This window comes from Hippocampus guttulatus, chromosome 4 (assembly GCF_054856545.1).
Source record: "Hippocampus guttulatus isolate MCC_2025c chromosome 4, RoL_Hgut_1.0, whole genome shotgun sequence".
Taxonomy (NCBI): Eukaryota; Metazoa; Chordata; class Actinopteri; order Syngnathiformes; family Syngnathidae; genus Hippocampus; species Hippocampus guttulatus.
In genome coordinates, this window is record NC_141264.1 from 3,139,567 (window position 1) to 3,153,713 (window position 14,147).

The window sequence follows — 14,147 nt, forward strand, 5'->3', positions numbered from 1 at the left end:
TTGATTACACAACAATAACAAAACAATGTGTTTTTTTCAGACCGTGCTATAGGTAAAAAAGCTGAGGAGGCTGGAGCTGTTCTGCTGACTCTAAACCTACTCAAAAACAACATTGAACATGCGCAGAGGACTGAAGCATCCCTCCTCGTCATCCAAGTTTTTGCTGTATCAGGTAAAATGACTTATTTTATTGGGTTCTCAGACATTTTATAGAGAATTTATTTGAAATAAACTGTTGTTCGCAACAGTTGTTCACTAAAGATGTTCGCATACAGAATATATTTTTAGTATGTTGAATTGGTACACTGTACACCAGGAAACTACTGAGATAACATTTCAAAAGGTTGGAATTACTGTTTCAATTCTGAATGGAATCCTTGGCATGGTGCCTTATATGTTGGGGATAGGTTGAGGTTGATATTTTTTCGGGATGGGAGTCAAATTTATCATGTGACTGAGACAGTACATGAAAAAAAAATCACAGGAGTAGACGGGTGCGGGATTATCCAATAGGGCAAAATATGGGTTGCCTTGCCCCTGGCCAACAGAAGCATTAGGACCACAAGCAAATGACCAAAGACAAGACTGCCCCACCCCCACAATCTGGGATGGGGTCATATGCATTATAAAAATGAATGACATTATACAGGAGACAAAGAGCAAGAAACAGGCACTTGCCAATGTAAGCCTCCTCAACAAGTCATTAAGATATTGACAATCTAAAGTTGAGGCTGGCTCTGCCGGACTTCGCTTCTAGCGCATGTGTTTGAACAAGAAACACAAGTCCAATCATTTTTTATTTTTTACAATTAAGCCTCATATTATGTTGAAAAAAAATCACATTGATTATGTTGTGGGTCATTTTGACCCATACTGTAAAAATCCACACAAAATAGTCAAAAAACAGGTTACACCAGTAACAACTTTGTTTAAATCCTGGAAAATATTAGGGGGGGGGGGGAAGAAAATCGATTTCAGGCACAGAACAGAGAAATAAAATCGAAAACAAGTTGTTGATTTTTTTTTATTTTTACTCTATTTGGTGCAAATGAGGTTCTGCCTCCCCTGTCTCATCCTAACTATTTTTGAACGCAACTGGCAGCATTGCTAAATAGCCATTAACAGCTGCAGTTCCAGCTGCTCCACATACTGTTGCGTATACCATTTATTTGAAGGGGGTCCATGGCTTGAAAAGTCTGGGGTATCTGGTTTAGCCTCCATGGATTGATGCATTTTAAATGGGGGAAATGTTCTCGGAATTTTTCCGACATTTTGGATTGGATTGGATTTTGGATTGGATAAGCTTTATTGTCAAATGTACTGTATGTGTAACATACAGCAAAGATTAATTTTCTTTCAACTGTTGTGAATATTCTGAGTGATGAAAAAAAAAGAAAGTTGAATCCCAAATGTAATAAGAACAAAACGGACCATGTCTGTTTGTACCACACCCTTGGGGACCGAGATTGATTTCCTTCACTTTAATGTGAAGCACTTAACCCTAGACGGGTGTCTAACAACTTAATTATCACCAGGTTCCAACGCCACCTCACACCCACCTTGGCAATTAATTTCCGATAAAGAAAATAGACGCTTAGCACCCCTCCACCTACGTTATTTATGAATGATTTCCGGTCCCGAAAAATCTTTAATATCATGAACTAGACTGGAAAAATGTTTCGGGAACACTAGTCTACATGATGAAAACAGATCCACAACTGAAATAAGAAAATCACATACTTCAGAATCAGATTTAGATTTATTGGCCAAGTATGTAAAACACAAAAGCAATTTGCATTCCCAGTTACAACCCATTCATTGGAACATAAACCAAATAATGATCAACAGAGGGAGACATAACGGGAAGCCTGGCAGTTCGTTGTTCAGTGCCCCGATATCTTAGCTGTGAAAATAAAACAATACGGAACAACAGAGATGGAGATTTTCAGCAATTCATTTGGGCCCAGAGAAACAACGGACAAATTACAGCCACGCACAATTATTTATAAAGAAGCTAAAGTTGGGATTGATTACGATGAGACCTTGGAAAGAGAGCGATCAGCGACCGCAAATCAGACAGAGTAAGGAAATTACTTCTAAGCAGCACTACAGGGATCATGAGACACATTTTTGTCAGTACCTTTTTTCATTTTTATGTTTTATTGTGTTACAGTTTCCACATCAAAACTCATCGGGTCAAACCAAGGGCTGGATATCATCTACAACCTTATCCCTCATTATACCAACAAGAATATGCAAACAATTAAGTATGTACTGCTTGAACACGTGCATGCATTTTGTACAAAACGGATTAAATACATACACTTTAATTACGACAAACTGGAGATGAAAAGATGATGATGCCCTCCGAACTTTCTGGGGCTCTGCTTCTTGAAACATGCAGGGTGAATCTCGATTCATGTTCATTTAATAATAGAAAGTCAATGCAGTCATTCTAATGCTACATTGCAGAACAAATTCATTGAGGGAAATGTGTCAAGCTGACCAAAGCATCCTTGTACAGTATACCAAGCTTATGTCCAGCCTGCTGAAATCAAACTCATAGAAATGCCACATGAATACAACATCGTCTTTGCATGATGACAACATTGTTATTTGTAAAGCAGTCCAAATAACAGCCCCATCATCCCAACACTGGAGTGCTGAAAAATTTATGTGGTCCATTAGTTTTGTCTGGAATACATTGCATCTGTAGCACACAGGAGTGAAGGGGACCAGAACATTTTGAAGTGGTGGTAATGATCTCCTTTGATCACCTCAGACAGCCTGACAATTATCTTCAAAAACTGAATTGACCTGAGAGAAATATACAAATCGTTCTGGATGTGGGGTCTTTCACAGTTGTCAACAACAGACCTTCTAAATTATGCAAACATACATTCATCCATCCATTTTCTACCGCTTATCCGGGGGCGGTAGCTGGGGCAGCAGCTTTAGCAGGGAAGCCCAGACTTCCCTCTCCCCAGCCACTGCTTCCAGCTCTACCCGGGGAATCCCAAGGCATTCCCAAGCCAGCTGGGAGACATAGACTCTCCAGCATGTCCTGCCGGTGGGACATGCCCGAAACACCTCACCTGGGAGGCGTCCAGGAGGCATCTTAATCAGATGCCCGAGCCACCTCATCTGGCTCATCTCGACGTGAAGGAGAAGCGGCTCAACTCTGAACCCCTCCCGGACGACCGAGCTTCTCACCTTATCTCAAAGTGAGAGCCCCGACACCCTGCGGAGAAAACAAATTTTGGCCGCTTGTATACAGGATCTCGTTTTTTTCGGGCATGACCCATAGCTCGTGACCATAGGTGAGGGTTGGAACGTAGATCAACTGGTACATTGAGAGCTTCACATTTTGGCTCAGCTCCTTCTTCACCATGACAAACTGTTACAAAGTCCGTAGCAAAGCATACGCTGCACCGATCTGCCTGTCGATCGTTTGCTCCCTCATGCCCTCACTCATGAACAAGACCCCAAGATACTTTCACTCCTCCACTTGGGGTCAAGATCTTCACCCCGACTCGGAGAGGGCACGCCACCCTTTTCTGACTGAGGACCATTGTTTCACATTTGGAGGTGCTGATTTTCATCCCAACCGGTTCACACTCAGCTATGAAACGCTCCAGTGAGAGTTGGAGAGCCCTGTTTGAAGGAGCCAACAGTACCACCTCGTCTGCAAAAAGCAGAGATGCGCAAAGCCTCGGCTGCCGAGAATTTCTGTCCATAAAAGTTATGAACAGAATCGGCGACGAAGGGTCCAACCCTCACTGGAAACGATTCAGACTTACTGCCGACAATGCGAACCAAACACTGACATTGGTGGTATCGGGACCGGACAACCCGAATTAGGGGATTCTGTACGCCATATTCCGAAGCACCCCTCATAGAACGCCCCGAGGGACACAGTCAAACGCCTTTTCCAAGTCCACAAAGCACATATCGACTGGTTGGGTGAGTTCCCATGTACCCTCGAAGACACTGCTACGGGTGTAGAGCTGGCCCTCTGTTCCACGAACGGGACGAAAACCACACTGAGGTTTCCCGAGGCTCAACTTCCCGACGGACCCCCCTGCACTCCTGAATACATCTTACCAGGGAGGCTGAGGAGTGTGATCTCTCTGTTGTCGGAACACATCCTCCGTTCCCCCTTTTTAAAAAGAGGGACCAACACCCCGATCTGCCAATCCAGAGGCACTCTCCCCGATGACCACGCAATGTTGCAGAGGCGTGTCAACCAAGACAGCCCCACAACATTCAGAGACTTGAGGAATTCCGAAGGAGAGCCCTTCTTCAGCTTGATGGCATGCCTTACTGTCGGTGTCCACCAATGATTGCGGGAGTTGCCGCCATGACAGGCACTGACCTCCTTTACGGCCACAACTCAGATTGGCCGCCTCGACAGGAGAGGTGCGGAACATGGCCCACTCGGAAAAGCACTGACAGAGGATTCCGCTAGACGCTCCCAACAAACCCTCACAATACGTTTGGGTCTGCCAGGTCGGACCAGCATCTTCCCCCGCCTCTCTTCACCAGAGTGTCCCAAACATGCAGCCGCAAATCTGATGATACAACCATAAAGTCAATCATCGAACTGCGGCCAAGGGTGTCCAGGTGCCAAGTGCACATATCGACACCCTTATGTTTGAACAAGGTGTTCGTTATGGACAATCCGAGACGAGCACAGAAGTCCAATAACAAAACACCACTTGAGTTCTGATCGGGGGGCCGTTCCTCCCACCCACGCCCTTCCAGTTCTCACTGCCATTGCCCAAGTGAGCATTGAAGTCCCCCAGCATAAAAAGGGAGTCCCCAGCAGGAGCAATCTCCAGCACACCCTCCAAGGACTCCAAAAAAGGTGGGTGAGCTGCTGTTGGGTGCATATGCACAAACAACAGTCAGGACCCGTCCCCCCCAGTCGAAGGCGGAGCGAGGCAACCCTCTCGTCTACCGGTGTAAACCCCAATGTACAAGCACTGAGCTGGGGGGCAATGACTTTGCCCACACCTGCTTGACGCCTTTCACCGTGGGAATCCCGTGGGGGACATCACTTCCACTCTCATCTCATGCGCTGATTCGCGAACTGCCAATCAAAGTGATCATTTGTCACGATGGCCCGACATCTGTCAACCACGCCCCCCCCCCCCCCCCCATATGCTCCAACAATGGGTCCGATTTTGGTTACTGTAGTGACACTCGATTTCCAGCATCTTTTAATTTGTATCGTATGTAATATCATTTCAAAAATGCTGAATATTGTTTTTTTAAGGGTATGAGAGTGGGACTTAATTTTTTCTGTTTTACAGGGCATCCATTAATGCATTTGCTGCTCTGCTGTCCTCAAGTAAGTTTGTCCAGTCATACACCAGCTGACAATAAGACTCCATAGCATTGTCTCCATAGCAATCAGCTTTAGTCAGTTTGTTGTGTTTTGATGTTAAATCAAACATGGTTGCAATGCATAGAACACAGGATTTGTGAATTGTTGCTCTGTAGATGTGTGTGTGTGTGTATATACAGTATATATATATATTAGAGCTGTCAAACGATTAAAATATTTAATCCAATTCAAAACGCAACTGTCATAATTAACTAAAATTTACTAAAAATTAATCGTGATTACTCACGCATTTTTTATCATTTCTGAATTTCCTTTTATATTTTTTGTCCTATTTTTCCCCATTTTAATGCTCTCATCAACATGGAATCATGAATCAGTTTTCTATGTGCAAAATGCAAATATTTACTGAAATAACTATTTCGATTTTCAATTTTACATGAACATTTTTCACTTGGAGCAGTTATTCACACATAATCTCTCACACAACATGACTGTCCATCAACAACAGTGAAAAATATATTTTGTCACACAACAGCTGCTTTAACAGCTCTCTTTATGGAATCAAAACAGAGCAATATATCATTATAAAGTGCACATCTAAGGTAAACTAGTACTCAGCCTATAGTGGATTTAAGCCATGGTTGTATAATTCATTTTTCTAAAGTTTGCTTTGAACACAGCAGTCAGGCTATGTTGATTCTGTTGGTCCTTCTTGCTCGGAAGTCTCTCTACGGTTTTGTGTAGACATCATTTCGGATGACTACACTTGGTTAGGTGACAACACTGGAGATGTTCTATTTTCAGTGTGTTTGCTAGGTCGCTAACACTGCACCGCTGAACTCTCGACGCGCCTCAGTGCACCGTCGCTGTCAGACGAACACAGAGAAGCTCCACCCGCTTTATTTATAGGGCCACGGAACACTGTAACCTTCCACACAAAATAGTTCCAAACAAGTAACAATCGGGTCAGTGGCATACATCGTATTCGACAGGCTACCTGCTCTTTATTCACCAGAGGCTCATCAACCTAGTCTCTTATTTCTCTCCCGAAACAGTGTCTTCTCCCGCTTGGTGTACCTTAGCCTTCTCCGTAACATACAATCTCTGTACACAGCTTGTAATGGAGGCTCTCGCTGGCAATCTGTAGTGGAGTCGTTCGATGCAATGCAAATGATTTCAGCTTGAGTCGAGCTGTGGACAATGTTGACAGGCTTGCATGCAGTAGCCAACATTTAGCTATGGCTTCAGCAAATTTGTTCTTCGTCGTGCCATCCATTTTCTTCGCTTTGAAATGATCCATAGCTGTCTGTCTTAGACGAGGGGGCGGAGTACTCACGTCAGCTGTGTGCTTGGCCATTAAGTGGTATTTCAGACTCGACGCACTGAAGGGATCTCACTCCCTGAAGGAACAATAGCAGACATTGAGGGCAGCTTCAAGTACCTCGGTATACCACAAGCCAATGGCAACCTCGTACTGGCAACAAGGAAAGCGGCTACGGCCAAATACCTCCAGCAAGTGAGGCAAGTCCTAAGAAGCCAGCTCAATGGCAAGAATAAGACCCGGGCAATAATTTTCTGCTTGGCTCTCGACGAAGGCGGACGCTTCTGCACTGCTCCCTGCCCCCCCACCTTTTTTTTCCCTGCTCGCCACTTAGTCTTCTTGTGCTGTCTTATGTCCAACTTTTTTCCCTAGCCTCCTACCGTGTTTTCATCCGAAGAACTAACCATGGAATTAGTTGGCTGGTCTCTCGATGTAATCGACAAAATTTTTTCGACGAAAAGAGCGGGCAGTGGGGAGCCTGCTTGCCCTCCGGGGACACTTGCTGCCGGATACGCCCTGGATCCATGGAGAAAGTGGAGACCGGTGTGCCTGACAGTACTGTCCGTGGAGGATGTGGAAGACATCTACATTATTGGCCTTTTGATAACAGGTATGCTGCTGTTTGGTGTTGGCAGCTTGCTGTTCTATCGCAAAGTTCAACCGACGGGAGCGGCTCTATTGGAAGTGAAGAAGCTGCCGGTCACTCTGGATGGCTTGGCGCGAATGTCCAACACTCAGACTCAAGCGGTGACTGAGCTCAACCGCAATATTGTTGCGGTTTTGGAGCGACTCCGCGCGATCGATAAAAAAATAATCCACGCTGCGGAAAGAATTTCTGGATCAGACTGATCGGCGCCACTGAGGAGATACAGACCAAGGACTCAAGGCTGTCTGGAATTGTTGGCGGCCGTCTCTCCAAAACAAACAACGCTATCTGGCCTTTCCCCTGAATGGAAATACGCACGGAGTCTAGGGCCCCCACCACCCCCTCCTTCTCTGCCATGGACTGATAAGCCGGGACTGTCTTCGTGATGAGCAGACCTCGACGATGCAGCTATGACCTGCACACGCATACACATACACAACTGGACAACCACACGCGCATACACATCCTTGTTATCGCCGTCTTCATCGCTCCGATTCTTTTTTCCCCCGTGACGTGGTTCGATAGTGCGGAGCGCAACGGTGGACCGTGCGGCTGGTCATGACGGCTGCGTCGCGGTCCCCCCCCCCCCCACCCCTCCCATTCATCCCCTTATTACATGTTATGTCTTGTGACTTGTTGTAACTGTCATGTGCTAGGGTCTTTTTTTATCCTGGACTTAAATTATCCTCGGAAGAGGATAGTTCGAGCGTGTTTTTTTTTCCCTCTCCCGACCCAGCGTTTTTTCCTGAATTCTGATTGTAATTTCCCCATTGCGGGACAAATAAAGGATATCTTATCTTAAACAGCTATGCCCTGCCAGTGATCAGATACCCTTCAGGAATAATAAGGTGGCCAAAGGAAGAGATTCAGACCACGGACGTTAAGACCCGAAAGCTCCTAACCATGCAGGGAGGGTTCCATCCCAAATCCAGCACCCTGAGACTGTACGCAAGCCGAAAGGAAGGAGGCCGGGGACTAGTGAGTGTGAGAGCCACTGTCCAGGATGAAACATCCAAGCTCCATGAATACATCAAGGAGAAGGCTCCAACGGATGACGTACTCAGAGAATGCCTCAGACAATGGGGAACAGAAGATGAGGCGCTGGAAGAGGGACCATCATGGGAGGACAAGCCCCTACACGGGATGTACCACCGGACCATAACTGAAGTGGCCGATCTCAAGAAGTCCTATCAGTGGCAAGAGAGGGCTGGCCTGAAGGACAGCACAGAGGCACTCATCCTGGCTGCTCAAGAGCAGGCCCTGAGCACCACAGCCATTGAGGCCCAGATATACCACACCAGACAAGACCCAAGGTGTAGGTTGAGCAAAGAGGCACCTGAGACGATCCAACACATAACTGCAGGGTGTAAGATGCTGGCAGGGAAAGCCTACATGGAACGCCATAACCAGGTGGCTGGCATAGTCTACCGAAACATCTGTGCGGAGTATGGACTGGAAACCCCAAGGTCAAAATGGGAAACACCTCCGAAGGTGGTGGAGAATGAAAGAGCAAAGATCCTGTGGGACTTCCAGATCCAGACTGACAAGATGGTAATGGCGAACCAACCAGATATCGTGATCATAGATAAAGGGCAGAGGAAAGCCGTTGTAGTGGATGTAGCGGTCCCAAGTGATGGAAATATCAGAAAGAAGGAACACGAGAAACTCGAGAAATACCAAGGGCTCAGAGAGGAGCTGGAGAGAGCCTGGAAGGTAAAGGTGACAGTCGTGCCTGTGGTGGTCGGAGCACTTGGGGCAGTGACCCCCAAACTAGATGAGTGGTTGCAACAGATCCCGGGAACAACATCGGACATCTCAGTCCAGAAATGTGCAGTGCTGGGAACAGCAAGGATACTGTGCAGAACCCTCAAGCTTCCTGGCCTCTGGTAGAGGACCCGAGCTGAATAAGGGACGGACACCACCCGAGGGGGGGGGGGGGGGGGGGTGAGACGAGGAATTTTATATATATATATATATATATATATATATATATATACTGTATATATATGTAAATATATATTATTGGTGCCTAGTTTGAGTGACACAAGTACAGTCTTCGTTATCATCACATTCCATATTCGTCTTAATTACATGAAATCACTTCTAAATTAAATTAGATTTTAGATAACAAAAACTGGTTAAATGTTCTGTCTGTTCATGGAGTCGTGCAATGGTTCTTAACCTGGGTTTGATCAAACACTAGGGGTTCGGTGAATCGGTCTCATGGGTTCGATGGAGCCTCAGCCATGGAGCTTAAGACACACCCGATTCAAGTTGTCAATTAGTTATGACAGGCCCGCTTGGCCATCGCTGGCTGCAGATGATCACATTACATTGCTTGTCAAATCAGTGTTGCAGGAAATTTAGTTCCCTCAGTTTGTCATACAATTAAAAAAGTTATAAACTATACTTATGCCATGTAATTTTATTTACTTTTTTCTGTTTTTAATTAATGTGTTGTTTTTTTTAAAGTCTTGAATTTGTTGAAAAAAAAAATCATATTTTTATTTTTCACGAATGAAAGGTGGGCGGCCCGGTAGTCGAGTGGTTCACACGTCAACTTCACAGTGCAGAGGTACCGGGTTCAATTCAAGCTCTGGCCTTCCTGTGTGGAGTTTGCATGTTCTCCCCGGGCCTGCGCGGTTTTCTCTGGGTCCTCCAGTTTCCTCCCATATTCCAAAAACATGCATGGCAGGCTTATTGAACACTCCAAATTGTCCCTAAGTGTGGGTGTTAGCGCCAATGGTTGTTCGTTTCTGTGTGCCCTGCGATTGGCTAGCAACCGGCTCAGGGTGTCCCCCGCCTCCTGCCCAAAGACAGCTGGGATAGGCTCCAGCACCCTTCGCGACCCTAGTGAGGATAAAGCATTACGAAAAATGAATGAATGAAGGGTTCGGTGAACGTGCATGTGAACTGACTGGGTTCGGTACCTCTAACAAGGTTAAGAACCACTGGAGTAGTGTGAAAAAGCATCAAAGACAATGGTTAGAATAGGATAGGTTCAATCCACAGTTTTCAAGATAGAGTTCTTTCCAAAGGAGATGGAATTGTTGTCATTGAAATCCATCAAAATTGGCACAGCTAATTCAGGCTATACTTCACACACAGTTTTAGCATGGTGATCACAAAAAAAAAAAATTGGCTTCAAAGTCATTGTTAAGCAGCTTAATCGTGGGAACTTGAGAAGCCGCTGCACCGAAAGGCGCTGCCATCTTGATTTATTTCTGAGCAAAACTATGGTTTCATGCCAAGAAACAGTACTGCAGATCCATTATTTGTCTTGACGGTGTTGATGGAGAAGTCAGACAGAGAAGGTCAGAAGGAGCTACATTGTGTCTATGGAGATCTTGAAAAAGTCTTATGATTGGGTACCCAGAGAGAAACTGTCTTACTAAATGAGGAGGACTGGAATGACTTGGAAGTATGGTAGAATATTACAGGACGTATATAGAAGCAGTCGAACAGTCGTGAGATGCACTGTTGTTGTCCCAGAGGAGTTTAAGTTGGAGGAGGGACTCCATCGGTTCACTTCCTCTTTGCAGCAGTGAAGGACAAACTAACAGATGAGGCTCGACTGGAATCTCCATGGACCATGCCACTTGTAGATGACATTATGTTCTGCAGCGAATGCAGAGAGCAGATGGAGGAACATTTCGAATGGTGAAGGCATGTCCAGGACAGGAGAGGAATGAAGATTAACATAAGTACGTAAAACAGAATGTTTCTATGAATGAGAAGGGCGGAAAGAGAAGAATGAGGCTACGGGGAGAAGAATTAACGAGGATGGATAACTCATGAGTTCTTCGCGTTTTCAACCCAGAGCAATGGTGAAGTGGTTAGGAGGTGACCAAATCAATGCAAGCAGGTTGTAATCGGTGCAGGAAACGTGCCATGTAAACTATGCAATAGAAGAGTTTCTCCTAAGATGAAAAGGAAGGTTTATAAAACAGTGGCAACACCAGCCATGATGGATAGTTTTGAGAGAGTGGCACTGCCAGGACAACAGGAGGCAGAGTTGGAGGTGGTGGAAATGAAGACATTGTCTTCTTCATTTGAGGATAAAGTTGTGTAGTTGCAAATTGGTGTATTGCTGAAAATTATGCTGATATTTTCTCTTTCTGTTTTCAACAGAGGATAACATCTGCTCAGCAGTGTCCAAAGGTTATGTGTCTGGTCTCCTTCGGCTGTATGACGAATGGTACAGGAAGGACACGACACACTCTGCCATTGACGTCCTCCAGGCACTGCTGCGTTGCTTTTATAAAATTGCACGCAGTGCTCTAGGAAGAGAAGCTTTCGTGTCCCATGGAGGCGTACGGCTTCTTTATCATACAACTCAGGTACTACTGCTGCTGCTACAACAACTACTGCTACTACTACTACTAGAATTATTACCACCATCAAGTCCTGTTTAGCGCATTACCTCAAGTTACTCTTTTCACACAAAAGGCCATGCAACAGACTACCAATCGATAAGATTATACAATCATACACTGACTTCTGTGTGAACTGAAAATTGATAAACCTAGACCCCAATGCATCAGACCTACTCTATTGTTTGGTACTGCACTCGCATGTTGTTTGACTTTGAATTGATTTATTTAGGGGGATTGCCAGAAATGTTTCAGTGGTGTCGCCAGGGTGACACAACACCTCAGTGAGGGTTGGCCAGGGGTGGCGATGTGTATGTCCGTCATTGCTTATCATAATATCCACAGGTTGGGTTTCCTGAAATAAAATTCACAAATATCCAGAACAATGCCCATCACACTCCTCATCAAGCATGAACACATCTAAATAAAAAGCATCATTTTGCTAAGCTCAGTTTACTAGATAACACCATTTTCCTTTTGTTTTCATTTTCATTTTTGTGTACTATCTCATAGTCTACTCCACTCTCATTCACTGTTTCGCTAGTTAACAGTCAATGAGAGTGATCAATTGTCACAGACGGCCGGCGCCATTTTGCATACTAGGGTCAATGGCTCATTCGTTTAAATTTAAAAAGCACAATGACACAAAAGACTCTTAATTCTTCACAATTCTAAATGTTGGTTTTTACTGAGGTTTGTTGCTGCTTGTATTATGAGTGTTTGAGCAAGACTGGTATAGGTGTGCATTTTATTTCATGAAACTGATTGCGGATGGTATGATGAACAATTATTTCTCGGCCATGTGAGAATAGCAGAAAAATCACAAATATCCAAATTTTCCTCGAGGGATTGGGGTGGCCACACAGTGACACTCCTGGCCACCCTGTAGCTATGTCCCTAGACTTTTTGGTTGATATCATTTATTCGAAGAAAAATGTTGAAGCGATAAAACTGAACTGAAAAGATGTAGAATTAATAGATATGACAGGGAAATGAAAACTATTAGTTGGGGACAATTTCTGGGGAAGACACAGCAATACACGACAGCTTTTGTTCCTGTATATAATGTATTTCATGTGTTCATGATTTGGAAAAAATTATCATAAAATGCTCTACAACGCCTTAATCATGGGTATGGGAAGAAAGCATTGTTTTTTTTCTGGATTTAAAAAAACATCACACAGGGTCTCACTTAAGTTCTGTTGACAACTTTTCCCATCTCAATGCTGATGCACCATGTTTGCTTTGAACTCTGGGTTCCGCCAATTTACTGTGTTTAACGTATTCAGGACCTCGGTGATTTATTGACCAGTAGCAGAATTTTAAAATCTATTCTACAGCTGACCTGGGGCTAGTGTTTAGTCTTTAGCACTGGAGTAACATGTTCTGATGTCTTTGTTCTGGTAAGAACCCAAGCTGCAGTGTTCAGAATGAGCAAACGCTGTTTGATGCTTTTCTGATGGAGTCCAGTCCGAAGACCATTATAATAATGAAGTCTACTGGAGATAAAAGTATGGTTAATTTTCTCCTGGTCTGCTTTGGAGCATGCAACCCTTCAATCTGGATGTGTTTTTCAGCTGGTACAAGGCTGTTTAATTGATCGATTTGAGGTGACTGCTGAAACTCAGATCCAAATCAATTATCACACCAGGGTTTTGATTTTAAGGGGCTGTCATGTTTTCAAAAAATGTTTTTAGGCCTAATATGTTTTTACTGATCAATATTTTGCAAAGAAACAAAAGCCTGAGGAACTGTGAGGTCATTTTTAGCTGACAGCAAGTGGCAAAATGGCTTCCCCCTGAGTTGGGTAAAAACAGGTGGATTTTGCTGCTTAATTCATATTCCACAAATGCAATAGTCATCACAATGCCATGTTTAGACTTTTGGGGGCGTACAGAATGTAACAAAAAGTTTTTGAATTGAACTGTATGACAGTTGGGGACATACGTAGATAGCTGTGTATCATCTGCATAGCCTTGATAACTAACATTCATGAACTCAAACATTTCACCAAAGGGTAGCATATTTAGGCTGAACAAAAGGGGTCTAGGAACTGACCCTTGAGGGACTATACATCATGGTCATTTCATCAGATTTACAACGTAAAATGGTCACTCTTTCCTCCACAAATAATACCTGAACCATTCTATGACATTTAGTCCTACCCAAGTTTTCACTCTGTCCAACCGTATATTAGGATCTACTGTATCAAATGCTGCACTGAGATCCAATAGAACTGACACCTAGGTCAAATGAGAGTCTAATGAGAATGGATCAAATACTAACATGAAAACAACTTCCAAAAAGGCAAACGGAGGAGGATTCAGTAATTTGTCTTGAAGTAAGTCTTCATTAATTTGATTCTTTTAAATTTAATCTAAATATGAAATTCTGAAAAAGTGGCCAATCTTGGAATATGAACAAAAGTTGCTTGAATGTTCGGAGATGAACTTTTTT

The 14,147-nt window shown here is 44.1% G+C and overlaps 1 protein-coding gene across 2 annotated transcripts in view; it reads left to right on the forward strand.

Moving 5' to 3' along the window:
- agbl1 (AGBL carboxypeptidase 1) overlaps positions 1-14,147 on the forward strand; it is an 86,087-nt gene that overhangs the window by 16,394 nt on the left and 55,546 nt on the right. For both annotated transcript variants that reach the window (XM_086109870.1, XM_086109871.1), the window contains 4 exons: positions 41-172; positions 2,174-2,267; positions 5,316-5,353; positions 11,449-11,657. In XM_086109870.1, the coding sequence (XP_085965996.1) occupies positions 41-172; positions 2,174-2,267; positions 5,316-5,353; positions 11,449-11,657 (473 nt within the window). The remainder of the gene's footprint in view (positions 1-40; positions 173-2,173; positions 2,268-5,315; positions 5,354-11,448; positions 11,658-14,147) is intronic.